This window comes from Leucoraja erinacea, chromosome 32, assembly GCF_028641065.1.
Source record: "Leucoraja erinacea ecotype New England chromosome 32, Leri_hhj_1, whole genome shotgun sequence".
NCBI lineage: Eukaryota > Metazoa > Chordata > Chondrichthyes > Rajiformes > Rajidae > Leucoraja > Leucoraja erinaceus.
In genome coordinates, this window is record NC_073408.1 from 3985829 (window position 1) to 4009526 (window position 23698).

Consider the following 23698-nt stretch of genomic DNA (forward strand, 5'->3'; position numbering starts at 1 on the left):
CTGGTACTATTTATTTATTTATTTATTTTTAATTTTTTTTAATTACTATTGCACCTTATGCTTGTAATAGTTCCAAAAACGTAGACCACGTCTTTTGGAAGTGATCTGGTTTGCCTGCTAAGAGGAATCTCGTCTCTTCCAGACAAAGGCACTTCCACTGTATCCTGGTCCACACCATAATAATGCACCCAGACCAACAACAACATGTGATGAAGTGCAACACATGCTATTTGAATTGGGATTTCCATCTAAGAGTCAACATGACGTTAGATATGATTATTTACATCAGATCATTTAATAACCTGATGCAAATAACCTCATCTAACGTATTTAATAACCTGAAAGATTGCTACTAGTAAATCATTTCAGCATTTTAATATATTTTAGGACTATAAAAATACTAGAATGTTTCAGATTTGATTTTCACGTTGTGTATTTTGGTGGGTAGATGCCAGGTACAGCTTGGACTGTATGGGTTAGAGATGCAAAGGGGTTTAGTTACATACACACAAATCACAAAGTGGTGATACAGGTCAACAAGGTTTGCAAACGCTGATGTCTAGAAGTAACCAAAACCCTTACTTCTCGACGTAGAGGATCAAAAAATCTTTACGACATTGATTACAAGTGCCTTGATAAAGCAATGGATTGAAATCTTAAGTCCAATCACTTTGTATCTTTGGTTCCTTGCGCAAAACGTGAGTGAGAAAATTAAACACTTGGAACTCAGTTTGGATCTACTGTCTGGTCAAGTACAACTACAGACAATTCCTACAATTCCGCTACAAGTCAATCTGATGATTTAGTTCATAATAAGGTATTGAGGTATAATAATCCAGATTCATTCTTCAACAGCCAAAACTAAATATGTTACCGTTCTCAGTTTTGGTTCATTATACTAAAGGTTATGACGGCATTAGGGGCGATATCGCTTTTGCTGTTGCTGCACCTAGACTATTGAACGGTATCCCTCTTCCCATCAAAATGCCCCCTCCATCCACTCTTTTAAGTCTAGACTTGAAACTTATTTCTACTCTCAAGCCTTTCTTGAGGTCCTCTGAGGGAGCGCTGTATGTATGTATCTATGTATGTATTGTTGATCCATGTACCACTGTTTGTAGCAGGTTAGTACCAGCACTAATGTAAAGCACTTTGGTCAACGAGAGTTGTGTTTAAATGTGCTATAGAAATAAAAATGACTTGACTTGATTAAAATAATTGTGAAGGGTGAGAAAGATCAAAATATGTAGTGATGGATGTCAGTCTCCGTTGGAGCCAAGTTAGAACACAAAAGCAGCAACTATTCTGGCAGGGAGATGTACATTTTTGGTAAGCCTTTGTTGGTCAAAGTAAATGGCCGAAAGCCAACACTTTACTCAGGCCCTCAAGCATCTCGACAATCCTGTTGGATAATGCCAGATCCAAAATCAAACCATTTCTTCATAGCATACAAAATCCTTTTGTGCTTCTGAAATAAATTTGTTAACAAAAATTGCAGCATTTAGTTTAGTTTATAGTAGAGACACAGCGCGGAAACAAGCCCTTCGGCCCACCAAGTCCACTTCGACCAATAATCCCCGCACACTTACAGCATCCCTGGCACAATTTAAAATGCTATCAAAGCCAATTAACATACAAAGCGGTACGTCTTTGGAGTGGGGGGAGGGGGGGAAACCGAAGCAAAACCCACGCAGGTCACGGGGAGAACGTACAAACTCCAGACGTACAGACAGCACCCGTAGTCAGGATCGAACCCAGGTCTCTGGCGCTGTAAGGCAGCAACTCTACCGCTGCGCCACCGTGCTTGAAAATTAGTGGAAATCTACACCAGCCTGACCAAGAGGTAGAAAACCCCACAAAATAGCTGAAACATCTTTAGAAGATGTAATTTATCTGGGGAGCAGTGGGCCAAATGTCCACCTGATTTTGATATGTTTCATGTACAATTTTCGACAGTGCTTGCTCGTACATTGGCACTGCCTGTAATAATTATAAATCACTCGCATACCATGGGCTGACGTGCAGGAGAGGAGAAAGAAATAGAGAATGGGAATGTAGGCATGGATAGCCAACCAATGGAGTTCCCATTAGATCTTGCCCTGCATTATACCACCTGTGCTCTCGGTATAGTTCAGTTGAAAGAATGCTAAACATTCATGATTCTCTCATTGAATTTAAAAGAAAATATTAGAAGGGCATGAAAAGCAAATCAACATAAAAAACCCCACTTCCGTTACATTTTAGGGAGAACTTTTCTCAGAACCATTTCCCAAAGTCCAAACTTCCTTCCTGGAGAATATAATAGATGAAACTTGAGTTCAAATCTGTAAGTTACTTTTTATAAAGCAGATTTTATTAGCAGGACTAAAAATAACTTTTCACTTCAGCACGTTCCACATTTACTTAGTTTCCAGCATTCTTCTCTTTCTCTCCAAATCTAGAGTGGAAATGTGTGGGAAGGAACTACAGATTCTGGTTTACAGCAAAGATAGACACCAAATGCTGGAGTAACTCAGCGGGACAGGCAACGTCTCTGGAGAGAAGGAATGGGTGACGTTTTGGGTCAAGTTGCTGCCTGTCCCAATAGACAATAGGTGCAGGAGTAGGCCATTTGGCCCTTCGAGCCAGCACTGCCATTCAATGTGATCATGGCTGATCATCCCCAAACAGTACTCCATTCCTGCCTTCTCCCCATATCCCCTGACTCCGCTATCTTTAAGAGCACTATCTAGCTCTCTCTTGAAAGCATCCAGAGAACCTGCCTCCACCGCCCTCTGAGGCAAAGAATTCCATAGACTCACCACTCTCTGTGAGAAAAAGTGTTTCCTCGTCTCCGTTCTAAATGGCTTACTCCTTAAACTGTGGCCCCTGGTTCTGGACTCCCCCGACATCGGGAACGTGTTTCCTGCCTCTAGTGTGTCCAAGCCCTTAACAATCTTATAAGTTTCAATGAGATCCCCTCTCATCCCGCTGAGTTACTCCAGCATTTTGTGTCTATCTCAAGTCAAAATGCCTGCTATGGGACCAGACCTTACCCATATTACGTTCTGCGTATTTATAATGGGATATCCATACTTTCCCGAAGAGTTTGCAAGATGATTTACTGACATTTTTCTTTGAAGGGAGCACTTGAAGGGAGATTAAATGGCTGAGTGAAATGCTCTCTCACCTCTAGCACCTGGGTTACAATCTTGCCCAGACACATGGAATGAAGATGTCTCTCGCTGTTCTTTGTGAAATTAGCCCGAGACATTCCCCACACGCTTCTTCGAATGCACTGTTATAACCATATAACCATATAACAATTACAACACGGAAACAGGCCATCTCGACCCTTCTAGTCCGTGCCGAACACATATTCTCCCGTAGTCCCATATACCTGCGCTCAGACCATAACCTTCCATTCCCTCCCCGTCCATATAACTATCCAATTTATTTTTAAATGCTAAAAACGAACCTGCCTCCACCACCTTCACTGGAAGCTCATTCCACACAGCCACCACTCTCTGAGTAAAGAAGTTCCCCCTCATGTTACCCCTAAACTTCAGTCCCTTAATTCTCAAGTCATGTCCAAGAACAATTTACAGTGGTGGACAATAGTGCTGGAGAAACTCAGTGGGTGAGGCAGCTTCTATGGAGCGAAGGAAATAGGCAACGTTTCGGGACGAAACGTTGCCTATTTCCTTTGCTCCATAGATGCTGCCTCACCCATTGAGTTTCTCCAGCACTTTTGTCTGCCTTCGATTTTCCAGCATCTGCAGTTCCTCCTTGAACAACTTACAGTGGTGGATATGATGGTGGAATTATACCAGGTAAATTAGAGGATATCTTTAGTTTAGCTTAGTTAGCTTTATTGTCACGTGTACCGAGGTACGGTGAAAAGCTTTTATTAGTCCCTGTAAGTAAAATAAGGTAAGAATCACACAAAGCCAAAGGATCAACTGCAGATGTATCCAATCAACTCTTTCGGGATGGAGCCACGTGCATTGCCATCTGTGGCCGCCTTGTGAACTAGTCGCAGGCCATGGGAATCTCACGCGCGCGCTATCGTGATTTTGCCCGGATTAAAGGAAGTGCCTGACCATCGATTGCCGGAAAATGAGCGGTGGATCTGTACACGTCTTCTTGCGAGCCACATTCAGATTGATATCCAAATTATGGTGGAATTCATGTCTGGCGTTAGGGTGAGCTTGCAGTTGGAACATGGTTATTTTAAAAAGGGCGGCACGGTGGCGCAGCGGTAGAATTGCTGCCTTGTGGCGCCAGAGACCCGGGGTCGATCCCGATCACGGTTGCTGTCTGTCTCGTCGTGATTTTCTCCGAGATCTTCCGTTTCCTCCCACACTCTAAGGACATACAGGTCTGTAGGTTAATTGGTTTGGCACGAATGTAAAATTGTCCCTAGTGTGTGTAAGGCAGTGTTAGTGTGCGGGGATCATTGGTCGGTGCGGACAAGGTGTGCCGAAGGGCCTGTTTCCTCGCTGTATCTCCGAACTAAGCTGCACTAAAAAGCCAGTGCTCTAGTGGTGATTGCAGTGGGTCAGTCACACCAGTGAGAGCATGAGGACTGGGGTGAATGGAGGACACTCAAAGGGCCTTGAGAAAGATTTGACCGGGGGAGTGGGGGGTGGCGAATGGCTGTGGAGGGGAGCCCATCCCACATGCTCTTACATCCATCCTGCTCCAAAGGGCAATGTGGCCAGAACACACAATAGTGAGACAACTCGCACCTTCTGCAGGTAGAGTCGCAGCCATCACCCTGCTCCACTAGTAAAGGTGAATGTCGTAGTCTTTCCAAATACCTAGCCCCTGGCCTAGATCTGAATCAATGTGTCACGAGTTATGGCATTCCTTTCCACATCACACTAAGGCAGAGTGCACAGGGAAGTCAGACTAGTCCAGAACTGCAGCTGGGTAGTCCTGAGAGATGGAGATTGGGGGGGAAGGACGCACAGTGTGGAGGTCTGTAATGAGAGAAGCATGTGGCTGTGATCATAGTGATTGAGTGGAGATGGGAGGGGTGGAGAATGACATTTAAGAGAGGCCTATTGTAAACCTTTGGATGCTTCAGGCATTAAAGGCTGGAGACTAGGATAAGATAGGTATTTGAGGATTGATTGAACGTGACATTTTACTGTCCACGTGAAAGTCTATCTGTGCCAACTGTTCGTGTCTCAGCCCGGGTCACCCTCATCCCCAAATGAATGAGCTGTTGGGCCTGAAACAGCCCCCACTTGTTTGCTGTGCCAGCATTTGCAAACAACCCACTCCTACGAGCCAAGTTTTAGTTTAGAGATACAGCACGGAAACAGACCCTTCAGCCCACCGAGTCTGCTTCGACCAGCGATCCCCACACATTAACACTATCCTGCACACACTTGGGACAATTGACATTTATACCAAGCCAAATTAACCTGCAAACCTTTACGCCTTTGGAGTTGTCTTTGGAAAACCCACGCGGTCACGGGGAGAACGTTCAAACTCCGTACAGACAGCACCCTTAGTCAGGATCGAACCCGGGTCTCTGGTGTTGTAAGGCAGCAACTCTACCGCTGCGCCACCGCGCCACCCCTCAAGACTCAGTGGGTCAGACAGCATTTGTGGGGGAAATGGACAAGCTTAAGGTCGGGACTCTTCTACAGACTGAAAAAGGAGGGTCCCGGCCCAAAACGTCACTTGTCCATCCATCCCCTCGAGAGATAAAACATTTTTGTTCTAGAACGGAGTTGGGCAAGATTGGCAGATACATTGTAGTTCTTGTTCTGTTACACCATAAACTGCCGATGTAGGAGAGATAAGTATTTCAAGAACATAATAAAAGATGTCCAGAATAATTCTACTGCTAACTTCACTTTTGTGTAGATATACCGCATGCAAACAGGCCCTTCGGCCCACTAGGTTCATGCTGGCCATGGACCACCCATTCACACTAGTTCTGTTTTATCCCCCTTTTCCCCCCCACACACTAGGGGCAATTTACAGAGGACAATTAACCTACAAACCACATGTCTTTGGGATGTGGGAGGAATCTGGAGCCCCAGGAGGAAACCCATGTAGTCATAGGGAGAACGTAAAACTCCACATAGACAGCACCCGAGGACAGGATCGAACCGGCCTTATTTTTCAGTGCTTGCCCTGGAATGTTCAAGGGTGGCTCAGATCCAAAAATTCAAGCATTAATGTTGACAACTCTCAGCTGAGTGAGGAAAGTACACATTTCTTGACATTTGTCATTTTAACATAAATAATGTCAAGGATGTGTAGGCAGGAACTGCAGACGCTGGTTTAAACCGAAGATAGACGCAAAAAGCTGGAGTAACTCAGCGGGACAGGCAGCGTCTCTGGACAGAAGGAATATGAGACGTTTCACTATCTTTAGCTTTTTATCTAAATTAAACATATTGTTTAATTGGACGACAATACAGCAGTTTCCTCAAGCCATTTTCATTTGCTATCTAAGCTGGGCTTCTTGCAAACTGTAAACTTTGGCCAATTTAACATTTTCATAGTTATGAATTAGATAAACAGACCTGCATATATTTTCTCAATGATATGTGTCATTTTGAAACTATAATGCAGGATTTGCCAACACACAGGGGTCGGCTGTTTAGTTTAGTGTAAGGATATACCACGAACAAAGGCCCTTCGGCCCACCGAGTCCGTGCCGGCCAGCGATCCCCAGACACTAACACACTTATCCTACACACACACACACAGGAGACAATTTACAATTATATAATGCCAATTAACCTACAACCTGTACGTCTTTGTGGAGTGGGAGGAAACTGGAGAAAACCCACGCGGACCGCAGGGAGAACGTACAAACTCGGTACATAGAACCTTAGAAAATAGGTGCAGTAGTAGGCCATTCGGCCCTTCGAGCCTGCACCACCATTCAATATGATCATGGCTGATCATCCAACTCAGTATCCGGTACCTGCCTTCTCTCCATATCCCCTGATCCCTGATGAGTGTGGGGGGGAGGGGGATGTGAGTGTGAGGGTGGGGGGGGAGGGTGGGGGGAAGTGAGGGTGGGGGGAAGTGAGGGGGGGGGGAAGAGGGTGAGGGTGGGGGGGGGGGGAAGTGAGGGTGTGGGGGGCTGCCACTGGGGGGGGGGCAGGAGGGGGGGACTGTTCGGGGGGGGGGGGGGGGGGGGGGGGGAGGGGTGTGATGGTGTTGGGGCTGCCACTCATGTACCAGGCAGTAGACAGGATTGTTCGATGAACTTTTGTAACTATGTCAGCGGCAAGACATGGAGACACTTGCGTACTACCTGGCTGAGGTCTGCTGCATGAATTTACTGGGTTTTATACAAAACAAAACGTTCCACTGTACCTGGGTTACCTAGTAGGCACATGTGACCATCAGTATCATTAAATTCATTGAATAATAAAGGAATTGGACATTCTGCAAAGAAACATACTATCCAAAATAGTTCAAAGAAGGAACATTCATGCACAGCCTACGAGTTAAGCCCCAAAGTACTACTCCCCATCTAAGGGTTGCTAGTTAGTACCTGATTTGGCACTAGCTGGAATAAATCTCAGGGCCAATACTGCACTGGTCTGGGTGAGTTAAAGTGAGGCTCCACTACTCAACTACCTAAAACATGACCCCTGGTGGCAGGAGCGAGCTACGCAGCGACCATCAGAGGAGATGCTCTCAAGGCTGAGTGACTCATCCAACTCTGCTAACTAACCCGGGCAGCGTGGAAGTGGGAGAGTTTGGGATACAAAAACTCTCCTTTGAAGCCTGCACCATAGATGATCATTTTAGAACCATATCAAATCAACTAAAGAGATTCTGCCCATTGGAAAAAAAAGATTTGATTCCAAAACAGAGCACAAAGACCAGTGAGTTACATTAGAAGGGTCTCGACCCATTCCTTCTATAGGATGCTGCCTATCCCGCTGAGTTACCGCAGCTTTCTGTGTCTATCTTTAGTTGCATTACTTTCTGGGAATGCTCAGCTGGGAATCAGAAATGGTAAATTATTTTCAGAATTGAAGAACCAATGCACACACACAGTGGAAGTCAAACTGGATCATAGTTGATATCTGGATTGGAGGATGCTGGCTAACAATAATTGCAGAAATTAGTACCGGAGATACAACAAGGGGCAATATCAACTTGAACAAATGGGAATAAATTGGGAAGGAGGGAATTGGGAGTAAAATTCCGTGTGAGGGACTAGAACTGTCTGTATTCTTGTAACATGCAGTGAGCGAGTGATCGCTGAGAGTGGAGGTTCTGGGGTGGGGTGGGGCTGGTCAACTCCATCTTAGAAGCTAATTGTGTCGATTGTAATTGAAACTTCACGGGATATAATTCCCAGTTGCTCGTAAACTCACCATTAATTGAAAGAGGGTTTTTTTTTAAAAAGGGTTAGGGTTTTTTTTGCACAGCCATAAAACTCGTGCTTAAATCTTGCAATGTCCTCAAACCACCACGTCCCAAGGGAGTGGCAAGCGCCAGACTTAAGACTCCTCACACTAAACCGTTCACACAATTAATGCACATAGATTGTGAAAATATATAGACATACAAAAAGCAAATATGAGTTGCTCAGGCTGGTTTATATCCACAGGCAACCCCTTTCGTCACCCTATCCTCTCCCCTACTTTATTTGAGATGAATTCAAATGAATTGCCATTCGCCCAGTTTGAGTTTCCATTGAGAAGAGCATAAAACATTTAAAATGAGTCAAACACTAAATCCGAGTTTGAGAATTTATTAACAAAATCCAAACAATCTGATTTGATATTTAGCACAGGAATATTCCCCCTGGCGATTAAATTGCACAGAAAGTTCTCCAGGTGAACTGGCCAGCCTAAAGAAGGACTCCAGCAACTCCCAAAACGGAATCATTTTCGGATGTTCCTCCTTAGTTGTTCCTCCACTCAAACGGGTCTCAAATCGTTGACTTTTCCTGCTGCATCTACCAGGTTTTCTGGGAACCCAGACTGTTGGTATATATCGGTCCTTCCTCGCTCAGTCTCCTGCCTTGCGCTAATGTCCTTGCCCAGTTCTCCACCAGCGCCTTGCAGAAAGAAACACAGCCTCGCCTCTCTCTCTCTCTCCTGTGGCATCAGGTCCCGGTTACCGCTCACCTCCCGGCTCCGCGTTTAAAACGCCGCAGAACCTCGAGGAAACAGCCATCTGTCTCCTCGCTGTGGAGGAAGGATCTACAGATGCTGGGTTAAAGCGAGGATAGAGACAAAACGCTGGTCTAACTCAGCCAGTCCAGAGATGCTGTGTGTGTGAGCCGGCGAGTTACTCCAGCTTTTTGTGTCTCCCCATCTCAATACAACAGGTTCCCATCAGCATTCACCATTGTACATGAAGGTTGAAGCGTGCGAGCAGATCAAGCACACATCGAAATCTTCCCTCTCTGCAAACGAACAACCTTTCCCCAATAAAATTCCACAAATTCCAGCAATCCTTTTTTTTTTCTCCTCTTCTCCCGGTCTAATCTGAGACCTTTTCCCGCTGAATGTACAAGACGGTGGTAATCGGTGAGAAGGTGCCTCCATCCCGCAGCCCAGCCTGGACCTCTCTCCCCCCGCCCCGCCTCGCCTTGCCGTCTCTCCCTTACCTGGGATTGTGAGGACTAGTGTCACCAATGCTGGGGATAGGCACACGCTGCCGCTCGCCGCTGCCCGCCCTGCTCTCACCGCCGAAGACATGTTTCCACCCAGAGCCTGCACTGGAGAATGAGGAGCCGAGAGAGGCAGCGGCGTTAGAGTGAAGTGAGGCGCTGGTGCCAAGCCAAACCCCACCCACCACCACAACACTAGCCCGCCTCCGCTAGACACAGCCATCCCAAACCCCCCTCTCTCTCTCTCTCTCTGGGTCTGTAGGAAACAACTGCAGATGCTGGTTTACACCGAAGACAGAAACAAAATGCTGGAGTAACTCAGCGAGTTAAGTACCAGGGAGATGACAATAGACAATAGACAATAGGTGCAGGAGTAGGCCATTTGGCACTTCGAGCCAGCACCGCCATTCAATGTGATCATGGCTGATCATCCCCAATCAGTACCCCGTTCCTGCCTTCTCCCCATATCCCCCGACTCCGCTATTTTTAAGAGCCCTGTCTAGCTCTTTCTTGAAAGCATCCAGAAAACCTGCCTCCACCCAGAGAATTCCACAGACTCACCACTCTCTGTGAGAAAAAGTGTTTCCTCGTCTCCGTTCTAAATGGCTTACTCCTTATTCTTAAACGGTGTGGCCCCTGGTTCTGGGATCATAACACTTATTCAAATGGGCGACAGATTTTACTGTTTAAGATGGAACTGCAGATGCTGGAAAATCGAAGGTAGACAAAAATGCTGGAGAAACTCAGCGGGTGCAGCAGCATCTATGGAGCGAAGGAAATAGGCAACGTTTCGTCCCGAAACGTTGCCTATTTCCTTCGCTCCATAGATGCTGCTGCACCCGCTGAATTTCTCCAGCATTTTTGTGTACCGACAGATTTTACTTATTGATTCCCCTTCCAATTTACAATTGTCGACTTAAAACATACAACTGTTGTAATTAAACTTCTGAAGAAGGGTTCTGACCCAAAACGTCACCCATCCTTTTTCTCCAGAGATGCTGCCTGACCCGCTGAGTTACTCCAGTACTTTGTGTTCATCTTAAGCATCAGACTAAATGGGTTCAATTAACAGTGAGAATTCAAATGCATGTATCTGCATTTTTTAATAGAATTATTAACTGATGGAAAAGGTGGGCATGATAGCATTGCCCTTCTTCATCCAACCTAGATCTTCCAAAGCCATCCATCAACTTAACAAGATTTGTGTTCCTGGACCTCCTGTTCATCAGGGCAGTCAGTCTTTGTTCATCTCCACACCGCCCAGATGGTCTTTGTTGAAAGGAAATGCAATTAGTCCCTATTCACATCCACGTAGCTCAACTTAATAATCAGCTTCTCTTTTCAATCCTCTTTTTTTCAGAGATACAGCATGGAAACGGGCCCTTTTGGCCCACCGTGTCCATGCCAACCCACGTTCTTACTATTCACTAGCACTATCCTACACACTAGGGACAACTTAAAATGTTTTACCAAAGCCAATTAACCTACAAACCTTTGGATTGGGGGAGGAAACTGGAGCACCCGGAGAAAACCCACACGGCCACAGGGAGAACGTACAAACTCCACAGAGACAGCACCCATAGTCAGGATCAAACCCGGGTCTCTGGCGCTGTAAGGCAGAAGCTCTAACGCTGCGCCACCGTGCCGCCCTTATACACCTTTCCTCTTAACGCTAAATTCTGGTTCCACCTATTTCACCGCAGCGGTTCCCTCTGTTTTCCACAGTTCCTGTACACTGTTGTAAATATTTGGCATACCGTCACTTGTATGGTTCTTTCTACCAATAAGTTAATTGACATTCACATCCCTACCAATCAATAGGAGGACAAGATGATGAGTAGCTAATATCATGGATAATCTTAGACATGTTCACACTCTATAGACCCTCGCATACACTTTCCAAATGAGACACTTGCCATATTCCCTTCATTAACGCCCATCATTAATTAGGTGCTCTTTCCACCAGGGACAATCTCACCCTCAGCTCTCTGCTACCTGAAATAGAAGTCTCATTCAGCTGTCTTTTTGAAACCTCATTGTTTCACCACAGAGTTAAAAATCGACATGTTGAGAGTAGGACTAATTATTTTGAGAAATCGTATGTCAAAGCTGATTGCTCTCCAATGATTCAGCAGCATTACCACAGATGACGCGTTGAGTTATCCAATGCTCGCGGAGTGAGATCATGTTGATGTCCAGGAATCCATGAAAAAAAACTAGCGTCTATTGCTAAGAAGGGAGGAAAATCGAATCTCATATACAACACTTTGCAGTGCAGTGATGATGATTCAGAAGTGTACTTGGGCATTGGAATAGTAGGCAGAAAATGAAGAGGGAATGGGAGTTCTGGCTAAGATTAATCTGTTAATTAATATTCCTTATTCTTAATATTCTTGAAGGAGATCCTTCACCCCTGCAGCCATTAGATTTTATAATCCGAACCGCTAGGCTGGAGGGGGATGCTTTTATTTTGCATTTTTTAATTTTTAATTGTTAATTATCGGTATTTTTAAGTATTTATTACTCTCAGTTAGTGCCCACATTGTATTTTATGTATTTTCTGTCTGCGTTCGTTTTGAATGTGTGCGTTTGTTGGTTGGGGGCTTCTGGACATATGAATTTTCCTGAGGGGATCAATATAGTATTTATTATTATTATTAATATCATTCCAAAGTAACGTACCTGATTGTGTAGTCTCCTTCAGAGATACTGAGTGGAAACAGGCCAACTGCGTTCAGGCTGACTAAAGGGCCCGTCCCACTTTCACGACCTAATTCACCACCTCTGTCGAGTTTGCCCTTGACTCATACTCGCAGCATGGTCGTAGCAGGTCGTAGCAGGTCGTAGGTAGGTCGTAGCAGGCCGTGATGCTAGTCGTAGGTACTCGTGGCATCAAGTAGGTCGGGGCGTTTTTCTAGCCTGATGAAAAATGTCCACGAGTAAAAAAGGTCGTGAATTAGGTCGTGAAAGTGGGTCAGGCACTTAACGCTCACCTTAGTTGTTTAAGAAGGAACTGCAGATGCTGGAACAATCAAAGGTAGACAAAAATGCTGGAGAAACTCAGCGGGTGAGGCAGCATCTATGGAGCGAAGGAATAGGTGACGTTTCGGGGTGACACCGAAACGTCACCTATTCCTTCGCTCCATAGATGCTGCCTCACCCGCTGAGTTTCTTCAGCATTTTTGTCTACACCCGTACACTAGTTCTATGTTAATGCAGTTTCACATCCTACAAACTAGGGGCAATTTACAGAAGCCAATTAACCTACAAACTGTACATCTTTGGAATGTGGGAGGAAACCGGAGCACCTGGAGAAAAAAAAACCACGCGGTCACAGGGAGATGTGCAAACTCCACACAGACAGTACCCGTAGTCAGGATCTAACCTAGGTCCATGGCACTGTAAAGCAGTGATTCTACCACTGCACCACTGTGCTGCCTCTATCTAATGAGTATTGGCAGTGGGTTATTTTGTGGGTATTTGCAATGTGTTTCTGCCACAGGAGTTTGGTAGTTTAATGATGAATTTATTTTACTCCAAAACTGAATTTTGGACTATTGTTCCAGACATGTGACAATAGACAATAGACAATAGGTGCAGGAGTAGGCCATTCGACCCATCGAGCCAGCACTGCCATTCAATGTGATCATGGCTGATCATCCACAATCAGTACCCCGTTCCTGCCTTCTCCCTATATCCCCTGACTCCGCTATTTTCAAGAGCCCTATCTAGCTCTCTCTTGAAAGCATCCAGAGAACCTGCCTCCACCGCCACTGAGACAGAGAATTCCACAGGGGTCAAAGGGCCTGTTTCCGCACTTTATCACTAAACTAAGCTAAACAAAAGGTTTTTTCCATGGAGTCTGAAGAAGGGTCTCGACCAGAACTATTCCTTCGCTCTATAGATGCTGCCTGACCCGCTGAGTTACTCCAGCATTTTGTACCTACCCATAGACATAAGACTGGATGAGTTCATCCCTTGGTGGATTAAGGAGTTTTGAATGAAATCCCAACAGATAGTACAAGAGAGCCTTTGAAATGCAACTTCAGAATGTTAAGTACAAAACATGGTCCAGGAAATGCTAGTTGAAAGCAAGAATCTTGGACCAGGTTGTGATTGATGCTGCTGCCAGACAAAGAAAATATCTACAAAGTTTAATTTATTTCAACATTGGCGGGGATTTGCCTTTCAAGTAGAAATGTGGGTACGCACTAAGCAAGTATTATAGGTTGAAACATAATCACAGCTGGTGTGTGCTCAGACTTCTAATTTATGCTGCTGCAAGCAGTAGTGATTGGCAGCAAAATGTATCAGCCGAACCTCATTGTAACTATTGGACAGATCGGTGAACGAGAGTGATAATCTGAAATTGCATTAAACCCTGACAGGCGGGTCACACCCAATTCAGTCAAGTATTTCACCAATGGCTATGCACTGACCTCCAAGGCTACTCACTGTTGTGGTGGAGGAAAGAATAATAAAACAAGAATTTATTGCTTGCGTCTAATTTCAGAAAGCTAGACATTCCTAACGATTTCTCTCCCAGGCTGGTTCCCACATATATGGACTTGCCGTCTTTCCATCTGCTCTTGTCAACTCGCTGCTGGAGGTAGTCCTAATGTAAAAATTAATAAACACAGGTGGTGATCAGAAGATTGACAAATACAAGAGAGAGAGAGAGAGAGAGAGACAGAGAGAAACATTGGCAATATAACAATGCTTTTTTTATCATGCCAATAAAGTTTTTAAATTGAAAATTGAAATTGAATTGAGAGAGAGAGAGAGAGAGAGAGAGAGAGAGACAGTTAGAGAGAGAGAGAGAGAGATAGAGAGAGAGAGTGTAATTTTCAATAAGTGTCAGGAACCCAACAAATCTGTCAAGAGTTCAGGATGGATAGAAGATCACAAGGAAGGCACTCATTAGCATTTGGAAGCTGGTAATGTTGAATGCTGTGTGTTGGAAGGAACTGCAGATGCTGGTTTATATCGAGGCAATATGCTGGAGTAACTCAGCGGGTCAGGCAGCATCACTGGAAAAAAGGAATGTGAGGTTTTGGGTCAGAACACCTTTTACAGACTGAAATATCGAGAAGGCCAGCGTTAAACAGGGCTGGCAACAGATGACCTCAGGAAGGGTGGAGCCCATTATGGCCCATTGTTGGCTGGGGAAGATGTGTCAACGCAAGGGATACAAGGATGAGGAGAATGAAACTACTGGGACAACTAGGATAGTGGGGGGGGGGTGAAGGAATGCGGGAGTTACTTGACATTAGAGAAATCGTTGGGGTGGGAGATTGCAACCTTCACGTGGTCCACCCTGTTTCAACCAATGCAATAAACCTGGCGTGCACAATCAAATAAGATCAAACAGAACAAGTTGTCCTACAACTTTAGGCTGTGCACGCCGTACGCAAGAAGAAGAGAAATTGTTGTTCATGCCATTGGGTTGTAAGCTGCCCAAGTGAAATATGAGGTGCTGTTCCTCCAAAGTTTAAGGTAGACAAAAATGCTGGAGAAACTCAGCGGGTGAGGCAGCATGTATGGAGCGAAGGAAATAGGCAACGTTTCGGGCCGAAACCCTTCTTCAGACTTTAAACTTCAGACTCCAAAGTTTAACACTGGTTGCAGAAGATGTTAGTATGAGCCCATGCCAAAGAGATAATGAAAGATTTGTGTCATTTCAGTGTGAGAGAGAGAGAGAGAGAGTAAAAATATCAATAAGCAAACTAAGAAAAAGGAATAGAATGAGAACAAACCACAAGAAATATAATGAGAAATAGATAAAGTACGAGTAAAAACCAAAACAAACTCAGAAAAAAATTATCTTAAAACATGGAAACCAGATAAGAAGTAAGGGCGGACAAGAGACACAAAGGCAACATACACAGGAAATTAAAGAATAGATTCCAATGATGAAGGGTGTCGTGGGGATTGTTTTCTATGCATTTCCTTGTGTTAGCCTTGGGAATGCGAACATCCAGGATTCATGAGAAACTGAATTTTGGATTTAATAAGTGTTGAACGTAATTATCACTAAGTCAGATTGTAAAATCCAGAAAGCCAGATCTCAGAACTGAATATGCATATGAATGAATTATTAATGGGCCTGTCCCACTTACGCGACATTTTCGGCAACTTGCCGGCACCATAGGTCATAGGTCGTCAAAGTTGAATTATCCGGGGCTGTTTTCAACAGAACAAAAAAGAAAAATAAAACACAAATTTACTTAAACCCACACATCCGTTCCGAAATGTCATTCAAGATGAAATTAAGCAAAGAAAATTTCAAAGAGATTCAGCCATGACAGAACAAACCAATTTCTGCAACACAAAGAAAAAAATACGAGTGAGAACAATGCCAGCAAATATAATGAGAAACAGCAACAAAGTGACCAAAAGGAAACTCAGATTTAAATTTCAGGACTTCGTAGGTCCAAAACACTGACCATGCCATCAATGACCAAAGAGTGTAATTTTCGCTGGAAGTCAAAGGCAGAGTCAAAAAAAAGGCAATTATCTCGATGTGCGAATTGTCAAACCAAAGTCAGAGTGCCATAAACAGGGCTTCAATAGATAAAGGACGACAAAGTGGGAATGGCGAACACCAGGAATTCAAGGATGAGAACTTAAAATATGGACAAATAATAAGCGGAAGTTAAGAAAAAGGGGGGGGGCAAAGGCATACATGAAGGGGTGTCGTGGGGATAATTATGCATTTCGCACAATCAAATAAGATCCAGAACAAGTTGGTCCTAAAAAACTGTTGTTCGAAAGAAAGTTCATACCATTGGGTTGTAAGGGCTGCCAAAGGAAATATGAAGAAGTTGAAGATTCTCCGAGAGAACAAAGGCAACTTCGGGCTTTGTCATTGCATGAAATTTTTTCAAGATGTAATGAAAATCCGTCGGCGGGAAGATTCAAGATTCAATTTAATTGTCATTTGCGCCCCTTGAGGTCCAAACGAAATGCCGTTTCTGCAGCCATACATTACAAACAAATGGACCCAAGACACAACATAATTTACATAAACATCCATCACATCGCTGTGATGGAAGGCCAAAAACAAACTTATCTCTCCACTGCACTCTCCGTCCCCCATGTCAGAGTCAAAGTCAAAGTCAAAGCCCCCGGCTGGCGATGGCGATTGTCCCGCGGCCATTAAAGCCACGCTGGGTGGTGCGAGGTCGCACACCAGGTTCTTGGTGTTAGAGCCCCCGGCGTGTGCTCGCAGAGTCCCGCGGCCATTCCAAGCCGCGCGGGGCGGTGCTGTAAGGCCCCGCTCCAGGAGCTCTTCAACCCCGCAACTCGGGCGGGAGAAGTCGCCGTTGCGGGAGCCCTGAAAAGCGGTCTCCCTCCAGGGACCAGAACAAGGTACGACTCTTTGGGCAACTACTCACGACCATACAGGCTTCACCCCGTGACATGTCGCCAGGGTGTCGCTCATGTGGTCGTGAGTCGTCTCCTCAGTCGCCCAAAGAGTCGTAGCGTCTTTCTGGTCGCCGCTGGATTTTCAACATGTTGAAAATTTTCGGCGACCTGCAACAACCTATGACGGGTGTCGGCAATCGCCGAAAAAGTCGCGTAAGTGGGAAAGGCTAGAGGGATTTAGCTCAAATGGAGGCAAGTGGGATTAGCTGAGGAAGGCACCTATTGGACTTGGACAAGTTGGGCCAATGGGCCTGTTTTTGTGCTGTATAACTCTGTGACTATCACAATAGCCTCGAGAGTGACCTGATGCCATTGATGCATCCATGTTGATGCTCTGGAAGGAGATATATAGTGCGGGGAAATATTCAATGATTTAATCGCACTAACTAAGCTAAGATGTTTCATCCATCCTATTTAAGGGTTTGCTGTTAATAATTGGTATTGTGACAATTTTGGCACAATCTTAAGATCATCTTGAAAATATAGTTAAGGAAAAATAACAATTTTGAACAATGAGGGTGACAAAGCCTCTTATTTGTGAATCCCGTGAATAAATCAATCATGAATGACTGTGAGACAGACCAACAGAGAGCCAGGACTGGCATATGGAATATCAGGATTACTACAATGACTATTACATAGGACATCTGCTGTCTAAGATTTGTCATAGGAATATCCCCAACATATACAAATCTCTGGGGGAAGTCCTTGGTGACAGATGAGAGAGCTCAGTGTAAAATATTAAAAATCTGAAAAGAAATCATGTCAGATGTTCTTGTCTAAACTCGGGGATTAAGGAAAAATTAAACTCATAAAGGGACGCCTTGAGAAAGATCACAGCATGAGAAGGGGAATGGAGAGGAGGGGGAGGGGGGGCAGGGGGAAGCGTGGAAATTAGGAATGAAATGGAGACAGAAATCCAAAGCTGCACAAAGTTAATTGGAGAATCGCAACAATGAAAGGAACATGTGGAATACAGTGTTTAAGAGGGAACTGCAGATGCTGGAGAATCGAAGGTTACACAAAAAAGCTGGAGAAACTCAGCGGGTGCAGCAGCATCTATGGAGCGAAGGAAATAGGCAACGTTTTGGGCCGAAACCCTTCTTCAGACCGATTGTGGAATACAGAAGCAGCCAGAGGCAATGAGAATGTGGTAGAACAGAGAGAGTGAGGGTGCAGGAACATAGTTCCACAAAAGTGGTGACAAAGGTGGACAGACTGTGAAGGCGACATTTGGCACACTCACCTTCATCGGTCAGTGTATTGAACTCAGGCTTTGGGATGCCATCTTGCAGCTCCACAAGATGATGGTCAGGCCACATGTGGAGTAGTGTGTGGGTGGCATGGTGGCACAGTGGTAGAGTTGCTGCCTTACCGCGCCAGAGGCCCGGGTTCAATCCTGACTATGGGTACGGTCTGTACGGAGTTTGTACCTTCTCCCCGTGTCCACGTGGGTTTTCTCCGGGTGCTTCGGTTTCCTCCCACACTTCAAAGTTGTACAGGTTTTGTTGCTTAATTAGAGCCATGTTGGACAGATACAGTGTGGAAACAGGCCCTTCGGCCCAACTTTCCCACACTGGCCATCTACACTAGTCCCACCTGCCTGCACTTGGCTCATATCCCTCCAAACCTGTCCTATCCATGTACCTGTCTAACTGTTTCTTAAACGTTGGGATAGTCCCTGCCTCAACTACCTCATCTGGCAGCTCGTTCCATTACACCCACCACCCTTTGTGTGAATTTCTGTAAAAGTGAAAATTGTCCCTAGTATGTGGGATAATAGAAACATAGAAATTAGGTGCAGGAGTAGGCCATTCGGCCCTTCGAGCCTGCACCGCCATTCAATATGATCATGGCTGATCATCCAACTCAGTATCCCGTACCTGCCTTCTCTCCATACCCCCTGATCCCCTTAGCCACAAGGGCCACATCTAACTCCCTCTTAAATATAGCCAATGAACTGGCCTCAACTACCCTCTGTGGCAGAGAGTTCCAGAGATTCACCACTCTCTGTGTGAAAAAAAGTTCTTCTCATCTCGGTTTTAAAGGATTTCCCCCTTATCCTTAAGCTGTGACCCCTTGTCCTGGACTTCCCCAACATCGGGAACAATCTTCCTGCATCTAGCCTGTCCAACCCCTTAAGAATTTTGTAAGTTTCTATAATCCTAGTGTACTGGGCGATTGCTGGTCGGCATGGACTCGGTGGGCCGAAGGGCCTATTTCCTCACTCCATCTCTAAAGTCTAAAAGCTCTAGAGAATCTGTAGGTCTTCCCGACCACATATGTTGATGCTGGTTTAGGTACTGTAGCTCATGCTCACTTCTGGAAAAAGTGATGTCCCTCTTAGACGGGCTGGAACCTTATGTTAAGACATTTCCATGATTACTTACTTAGCAATCTTCCAAAATGAGTAAGTGTACCAGGCATTGCGACAAATTCTTGCGCACATTTGCGAAGAGGTCTTGACAGATGCAGTAATCTGCTCCAACTCTAGTCTGTCCTTGGGAATGAAATGCAGCCCCATGTATAGAGTTTATGTGATGCATGAACAAAAAAGACATTATCCATTAATCATAGTCAGAGGGTCTTAGAGTGTGGAAACAGGCCCTTTGGCCCAACTTGCCCAATATACCCCATCTACACTAGTCCCATCAGCTTGCTTTTGGCCTATATCCCTCTAAACCTGCACTATCCACGTCCCTATACTGGTCATTTAATTTTCAAGGGAGTGTAAAAGAAAGCTTTGAAATCCTTGAATTCAGTCAGTTATCCTGCATGTGAATTTTCATCCACTGTGTTACATTCAGCTGACTAGGTCCAAGGATCTGGTCCTACCTAAACCTTCCTGTATCTCCAAAATCTACGATCCCATATCTTCTTGTTCCTTTTAAGATAATCCCTTTACTGATCAGGGTTTGGTTATTGGTTTCTGCTTTATATCATATTTGATTGGTAGCACAAAGTGGCTGGGATTCTTTGCGGTGTTGGGAGTGCTTTGTAAATGCAAGCTGTTGTTGTATCTAATCCTGGTTATATTTGAATGTTTATCCACTGTCTGACTGGAATTCCCACTTATGGCTGGCTTGGTTGTACCTGATGTAATTAAGTATCCCATTCTTCACAAACAACGTATTTTAATTTAAGGCAGAGAAGATGCCTCCAGTTATGGGGCAATCATCGTTTAAAAGCAAGGTGTCACTCCCGCTCACACCCACCACCGCCATTTGGTTTTTGAGATGAGGTGAATTTCTTTCTCATTGAGGATCTTGAGTGTTTGATACATGGAGCATTGTAGAGATACCCAGTACTATGGAGATTTGAAGAAAGTCATGACCATGTTCTCAGAGACGCTGAGTCCCTGGACTTTACCTGGACTTTACCTTGTCTACACATCTGGACGCCCGCAGTGGCAGCTGTGGAGGGTTGAGGTCCCGACCACGGGGGGGAAATGGAGGAGGACTGGCCAAATCTTGTGTCTTCCACCACAGTGATGAATGCTGTGGTGGATGTTTGTGTTCAATTTTTATTGTGTTTTTGTGTGTTATTTTTTCATTGTACCGCTGCTGGCAAATTCATTTCACTTGCACTTTATGTGCAAGTGACGAATAAAACTGATTGGTTGATTTATTGATTACTCCAGCACTGTGTGTCCACAATGGGGATGTCCCTGGATTGTTCACAATATAGTCTGACCCAATCTACCAGTTTTACTATTCCAACATCAGAAGATTTCTACATTCAGATATCGTCATCCCGTTGGTATGGGATCTATTTTGCATGACAAAAAAAATGTGTATTTTTCTGATACCCGTCTAGAATAAATAAAAACGAAGCTTACAGTAAGATAATTGTATTAGAGTTTCAGAGAACTATTGATCGGCATGGAATTCAATTCTCAAAGCAGTAAGATAATCTAAGAACAGCATTCAATCAAATTTACACTGGTTGAATGCCAATCGTTGGGCTTGAATTTATCTTCTGAACCTATGAACAACATCAACAACTTATGCATTATAATCCATTGTTAACAACATCCACATTATTCACTGTGTAAAATTCACATGTTAAGACTTAAGTAACAATGATATATTTGTAATGGGAAAGTGCCCTATATCTCAGCCATACCTCAGGTGTAGCTCAGGCCCTCAAATCCTGGCAACATCCTCGTAAATCTTCTCCGCACCCTTTTCAGATTAGGTAGCATCTGTAAAAAGAGAAAGAACCTCCACTGCCTTCTGAGGCAGAGAATTCCACAGATTCACAACTCTCTGGGTGAAAATGTTTTTCCTCATCTCCGTTCTAAATGGCCAACCCCTTATTCTTAAACTGTGGTCCCTTGGTTCTGGACTCCCCCAACATCGGGAACAAGCTTCCTGCCTCTCGTGTGTCCAAGCTCTTAATAATCTTGTATGTTTCAACAAGATCCCCTCTCATCCTTCAGGGTGTCTGTTGAGTGGCATGCAGACTGGAAGGCTACATGGATAGGTCAGTGATGAATTTGCTTAGTTGGGAAGGAGCAATATTGAGGCCTGTGCATTGGGGATGTCACAAGGAAAAGCAACAAGTGTCCCCAGCTATGTGCTATCTAGTGACCGTAATGAGGACTTATACATCTGCAGAGAACAGTATTGACCTTACTGTGATTCACGTCACCATGGAGCTGCCCGATAACGGTTGCTGTCATGAAATATTGAGCAAGGTAGCTGATGGCTTTCACACTTTTGTATTTCGCCAAGAATCAGGCTGTCAGGAGTAAATGGAGAAAAACATGAACATGTTTAACTAGTCCTTTCATTAGGAGTTAATTACACAGATATTAAGCAAGGATATTGCATCCAGATTTTTCATGAGATGACTGGAGAATTACCCTGACATTTGAGATTGTGTTGAAGACTGGTCTCCAGCTAATTACTGTGAATCATGGATGTGAAGTAGCTGCTTCTGTGGCTCTTTGATAAGTGTTTCTATCTGATTCATACTGTCCTGTTATTTGCACCCCTTGCTCTTACATAAATTGCCAGCCCTCTCACATGACAAAGGCCACGGTTGCCTCACAGATTCCTCATATTCAATGAAGATTATTCATCGGCAGAAGAATGTGCTCGGGAACAAGACTCATTTATCCGTACGAGAGGCCCAGCAAGGCTAGAGGCTTAGTAGCACCTTCTGAAATTCTGTTCTGGACGATTACTACGAACCATAAGATTATATCAGCTTTCCGACAGATGTAGGTGCCTTTCAACATTTGAGTAAACCGTGTCTCATTTCCTGTTTCCTTTGATTGTACTTCTGGAATGTTTTTTCTAATGTGGATCTGCTATTTTAATGCAAGTTGTCACTGCCACTAAATGTCATTGCAATGATATCATCAGATGGCTGATGAATCTGATGTGAAAATCAGCTGTATGTTTGCATGTTGCACAGAGTGGAAGGAAGTGGTGTTAAGATCTCGGTAAAGAATTGGACAATTTTACTGGAAATAAGAGGACATGTCTATGAACAAGGAGTAGCCTTTCCAGAAATCATCCCCAGCAAATAAACTTCTTCTTGCGTATGGCGTGCACAGCCTAAAGTTGTAGGTCAACTTGTTCTATTTGAAGGTAGACAAAAATGCTGGAGAAACTCAGCGGGTGCGGCAATATCTATGGAGCGAAGGAAATAAGCAACGTCTCTGGCCGAAACCCTTGTTCTATTTGATCTTGTTTGCGTATGTCGGGTTGATTGCATTAGTTGAAACAGGGTGGACCACGTGAGGGTTGCAATCTCCCACCCCAGCAAATAAACTAACAGGACAGGACAGAAAGGTCAGTGTGGGAATGGGAGGGGTAGTTAAAGTGTTTAGCAACCGGGGGAATCACGAAGGCCCAGGCGGGCTGAGCAAAGGCCTGGGCCTACACCATCTCCCGGTTGCCAAACACTCGAAATCCCCTCTCATTCCCACACTGATCTTTCTGTCTTGGGCCTCCTCCACTGTCAGAGTGAGGACAAACGTAAGGAACAGCACCTCATATTTCAGTTGAGCAGCTTACACCCCAGCTGTATGACTATTGAATCCTCTAACTTCAAGTAACGCTTGCTTTCCCTCTCTCTCCGTCCCTCCCCCATCCTAGTTCTCAGACTAGTTTCACTGTCCTCATGATCCATTTTACTGTTTGTACGCCACGTTGTCACCTTCCCCTTCAGCCAACAACAAACCATTCTGCATCTCCCTGATCAATGTCTGCTTTGATCTGTCATTTGGCCCTTGTGGCTAAGGGGATCAGAGGGTATGGAGAGAAGGCAGGTACAGGATACTGAGTTGGATGATCAGCCATGATCATATTGAATGGCGGTGCAGGCTCGAAGGGCCGAATGGCCTACTCCTGCACCTAATTTCTATGTTTCTATGTTTCTATTTCCACACCTTACCCTTCCGCATATCCCTAGTCTCCCTCTACCCTGACTCTCAGTCTGAAGAAGGGTCTCGACCCAAAATGTCACCCACTCCTCTCCAGAGATGCTGCCTGTCTCGCTGAGTTACTCCAGCATTTTGTGTCAATCTTTGGTGTAAACCAGCATCTGCAGTTCCTTCCTGCACAATTCCACTCTGAGTTTGGTACACTTGTGCCAGATCAGTACCCAAGCGGTTAATGCTAGTTTAAGTAATATTTCTGCTGTGATTAATATTTCTCT

General features: G+C 44.7%; 1 protein-coding gene across 1 annotated transcript in view; it reads right to left on the reverse strand.

The window, feature by feature from the left end:
- LOC129712287 (cell surface glycoprotein MUC18-like) overlaps positions 1–9751 on the reverse strand; it is a 90718-nt gene extending 80967 nt beyond the window's left edge. Inside the window, exon 1 of the mRNA XM_055660588.1 lies at positions 9596–9751. Within this exon, the coding sequence (XP_055516563.1) occupies positions 9596–9686 (91 nt within the window). The 5' untranslated portion in view covers positions 9687–9751. The remainder of the gene's footprint in view (positions 1–9595) is intronic.
- Positions 9752–23698: the final 13947 nt, after the last annotated feature.